The sequence below is a fragment of the Lacerta agilis genome, chromosome 17, assembly GCF_009819535.1.
Source record: "Lacerta agilis isolate rLacAgi1 chromosome 17, rLacAgi1.pri, whole genome shotgun sequence".
NCBI lineage: Eukaryota > Metazoa > Chordata > Lepidosauria > Squamata > Lacertidae > Lacerta > Lacerta agilis.
In genome coordinates this window covers 13903412-13907611 of record NC_046328.1, presented here as the reverse complement: position 1 = coordinate 13907611, position 4200 = coordinate 13903412, and the positions used below count along the sequence as shown (strand labels likewise).

General features: G+C 52.5%; 1 protein-coding gene across 1 annotated transcript; it reads right to left on the bottom strand.

The window, feature by feature from the left end:
* Positions 1–1643: 1643 nt before the first annotated feature.
* On the bottom strand, positions 1644–4002 carry MIF (macrophage migration inhibitory factor). Its single transcript, XM_033136032.1, has 3 exons — positions 3845–4002; positions 3151–3323; positions 1644–1882 (listed from the first exon to the last, which is right to left on the bottom strand). The coding sequence occupies exons 1-3, from the start codon at positions 3950–3952 to the stop codon at positions 1816–1818; spliced, it is 348 nt and encodes a 115-aa protein (XP_032991923.1). The 5' UTR covers positions 3953–4002; the 3' UTR covers positions 1644–1815.
* Between the last annotated feature and the right edge of the window lie 198 nt (positions 4003–4200).

Sequence of the window (4200 nt, the reverse complement as noted above, 5' to 3'; positions counted from 1 at the left end):
GATGAACGGCGACGTCGTCGCTTAACGATTACGACATCGGCAGCTTGAGGAAGGCGGCCAATCAGGGCCGAGGTATGCAGATGAGGCGCGCCGCCTCGTGGCCGGCCAGAACTCGGCTCCTGTCGCCGCCGAATGACGCAATGCCGGCATGGAGAGAGGCGCGCTGGAAAGGGGCGCCCGTGGGAACCTGCTCGCGCCAGGAGAGCCGCCCACCGCCTGGATGCACGTCCAAAGGGAACTGGGGCGGATTCGGGGAGGGGAGGTCTCCCCTTTGAGCCTTCCTGGGGTGGGGCGTGGGGGTGGGGTGGAGGGGTTGCCAGTGTGACTAACGGTGTTGGACTGGTCGTGTTGTGCAGATTCCTGATAATCGTCTTCCAAAGCAACTGCTCTATTCCGAACTTTAAAATGGAAAGAGTAATGCTGGTGGTCAACAAGAGGTTTAAAGACGCAAGGCAAATCTAAAAAAAATGTATAAACAACGACAATTGGGAAACACTTGACTGCGAGTGCTGCAATTGGAGAACAGCCTTTACCAAAGGTTTCATGGGCTTTGAAGACACTTGAACTCAGATCGAAAGGGAGAAACGTGCTAAGAGGAAGGCATGTTTGGCAAATCCTCACCGTGATCAACTCCCACCCAGAAACCTATGTCTCCACTATGGAAGGATGTGTGGATCCAGAATTGATCTCCACAGTCACTTACGGACTCACTGTTAAAACCGTATTTATGGAAGACAATCTTTCTTCAGGTATCTGAAGAAGTGTGCATGCACACAAAAGCTCATACCAAGAACTAACTCAGTTGGTCTCTAAGGTGCTACTGGAAAGAATTTCCTATTTTGTTTCAATCTTTCTTGGCTACAAGTGATCATCAAAGCAGCAGCAGCATGTTTAGCCAGTGTGAGAACAGGAATGCAGGACCTTTTGTGTTTGCTTTGGAAGGTCAGCTAAGCATTGCAGGAGTCGAGACACTTATCACATCCCTGAAAGAGAAATTTGCAGGCAGGCCTTGGGAGTTTTGTGCATTACTAGGTGGAGCTCCCCCCTCCTTCCAAAAGGGGTGGCAAAAGATTGGGACCCCATTTTTCTGTATACCAGAGAGATAACCCATCAACCAACAGCATCACCCCTCACACTCCACAGGAGCTGCTTAACTCTTCGCAGGTGTATTCAGCACAGATACACAAGCAGATCTAGGGGACCCATGGCCCTCTGGAGATCAGTGGATGCAAGATACAGTCCTCCAGGTGTTGTTGGAGTACAAGATCCCTAGTCCAGAGCATGGGAGTGGCTGGAGTAGGCCCCAACTGCCCATTTCAAGCCCCTGGTGGTAATTTAGGCTGTGTGCACACCATACATTTAAAGCACATGACTCCCCCCCAAGAATCTTGGGAACTATAGTTTACTCCTCACAGAACTACAATTCCCAAACCCTTAAAGTGCAACTTTCTTTTTAAGGGGGGAGGGAGATCATGTGCTTTAAATGTCTAATTGCCAATAGTGTTAGTACCTCTACTGAACTAGCCGCAACAGTGAGACCCAGCAATCTGCCATCTCAAAGGCCCCTGCAAAATAGAACTCCTCTTCCTTGATCTTGTTAGGGCCATCCCCAGCCCCTATCACAGAAACACTTTGCAATTGCACAGCTTCCGCCAGAGCTTTTATTTGCATTTCAGCAACTGGATACATGCAACAGGCTCTGCTAAAAAGAACCATCGAGAGGAGCGGGGGAAGAGAAAGGAAAAGGTGGTAGTGATTGCCAGCAAACACAAGGGGGCAGCAGGTCCACCAGGTGGCTGTGCAGGAAGGAGCAGACTAGGCAAAGGTGGAGCCATTCCAACCCACGTTAGCGGCGTTCATGTCGCAGTAATTGATGTAGACTCTACAAAGGAAGCAAAACAGCAAAAATCAGCCCAAAAGAGCACCAGCGTTACACGTGGCTCCCACACCTGCCCAGGTAAGGCAGGGATGGGAAACCTGTACCTCTTCGAGATTGTAATAAGCTAGGACTCAAGTGTGGTCATGAAGCAGGAGTAATGGGAGCTGGAGTTAAGCGACACATGTTCCCCCATCTTTGCTGGAGGAGAAGCCTAAGACTGCAAGAAATGCCTTAGTTCCCGACAGTCTTGCTTCTATAATAATAATAATAATAATAATTTATTATTTATACCCTGCCCATCTGGCCGGGTCTCCCCAGCCACTCTGGGCGGCCTCCAACAAATACCAAAATACAATACAAAGTCACAAATTAAAAACCTCCCTAAACAGGGCTGCCTTCAAGTATTTTCTAAATGACAGGTAAGTTTATTTCTCTGACCCCTGATGGGAGGGCGTTCCACAGGGCGGGCGCCACTACCGAGAAGGCCCTCTGTCTGGTTCCCTGTAGCTTTGCTTCTCGCAGTGAGGGAACCGCCAGAAGGCCCTCGGTGCTGGATCTCAGTGTCCGGGCTGAATGATTGGGGTGGAGACGCTCCTTCAGGTATACAGGACCGAGGCTCTTTCATCATGGGACCTCTGCACTGCTTTTGATGAACATAGGAAGCTGCTCAACGAGTCTGACCATTGGGTCCAGCTAGCTTATTGGTTTGGTGGGCAAGCAATGGCTCTCCTGGGTTTCAGCAAGGAGTCTCTTTCAGCCTAACTTGGAGATGCTCCTGCATGCAAATGTTCTCCAGCTAAGCTGCAGTCCACCTCCCTGTGGTATTTTACTGCTGTGGAGAACCTAATATGGTTGGATGGTACACCTCTTTCTGGAAACTCCTGGAGCCAAGCTGGTGCCAAACATATTGTTCTGCTTCCCTTTGGACCATATCAGCAAGGTCTTGTTGTCTGGGCAGCCCAGGACTTCCATACACACTGCCCAGGCTTGTTCCCCAGGGAAGTCACTTCAGTGCTGCTGACAGTGGTTTGACTATTCCTGGAGGCACACTCCATTGTCTCTCAAGACAGATGGATGCCAATTGTTTATACCTTTCTGCTCTTTTATGAGATGCAAGTGCTTTTTAGAAATGTGGTTCCCAGACATGTGTTCACTCCAGCAGTGACCGGCCCCTGGGCTGCTTGGCTTTTTAGCCTTCAGACAATAACACCCTGCAATTCAACAAAAGTGCTCCCTTCCCAACCAACACTGCCTCTCAGCTTGCAGCTCACCTGTCTGCAGGTATGTGCAGGTGCTTGGTCAGCAGCTCACACAGCAGCTTCGTGTAGGCCTTGTTCTGCTGCCCGCCAATCTTGCCGATGCTGTGGAGGCTGCAGAGGGCACAGGGATCAGAGGAGCCTCCGAAGGACATCAGCTGGTCAGCCACGATGTGGATGGCGATGTACTGCGGAGGGAGGCAGCAAACAAAATACTTTTATGGCTGCGTCTGGCGGTTGAGGTTCTGGAGCAGGAACTGTTTATACAAATCTTTAAAAGTTTTTTGTTTTTTTTAAGTGGCACCTAGAGGTGCAGCAATAAAACTGCTAACACGTTTGCAAAGCTAAAGCAGTTTACGGTATTGAGATGCCTGCATCCAAGGGGGTTGGGCTGGATCTGTTCCAAATCTACAATTGTCTGAGTCTACATGTGCTTGCGCGCGCCCACCCTTTCTGCAAACTCGCTTCTCCCGCTACTGGGACTTCCTCCGCCCGGAAATCTCTGCAAAGGTTAGTGGCCCTCCCCTGGCCCAGATTCCGGCGCCCAACCCCGGCTTCCCAGCCGCCTCGTTGCTGCCACCGGCAGATGGGAGAGCTGGTTGATTGAAAAGGAACGCCGGCGGGCAGGCGGGAGTCTCCCGGTTTGGAGATCGGATGTGGAAAGAAGCCCCTGAGCGCGTGCAGAGTGCCACTCCTCCCCCCCCCTCACCTGGGCTGGCTTGCCGGTCGCCTTGGCTAGCTGCTGGGTGAGCTCGCCGAGGAGGCTCTCGGGCACGGCGTCCCGGCTCACGTTGGTGTTGACCACGAACATAGGCATCTTGGCTGGCTATGTGTCCGTCTGGCTGCAAACTGCGTGCAAAATGGGAGCTGCCTCCCCGCTTTGTAGGGCTGCGCCCGGGAGCGCGCCGGGGACTCCTCCCTCCCCCGCTCTCTTAAAGGGGCCGCAGCTGCAGCAGGCCGAGGGGGCAGCAGCTGAAGCCCTGAGCGAGTCCCGGGGGGGGGGAAGGGGCTGCCTAATGGGGCCGTGCTTGGCTGGGGCTCCGTTTCTGGAGCTGTTGCCGCTGC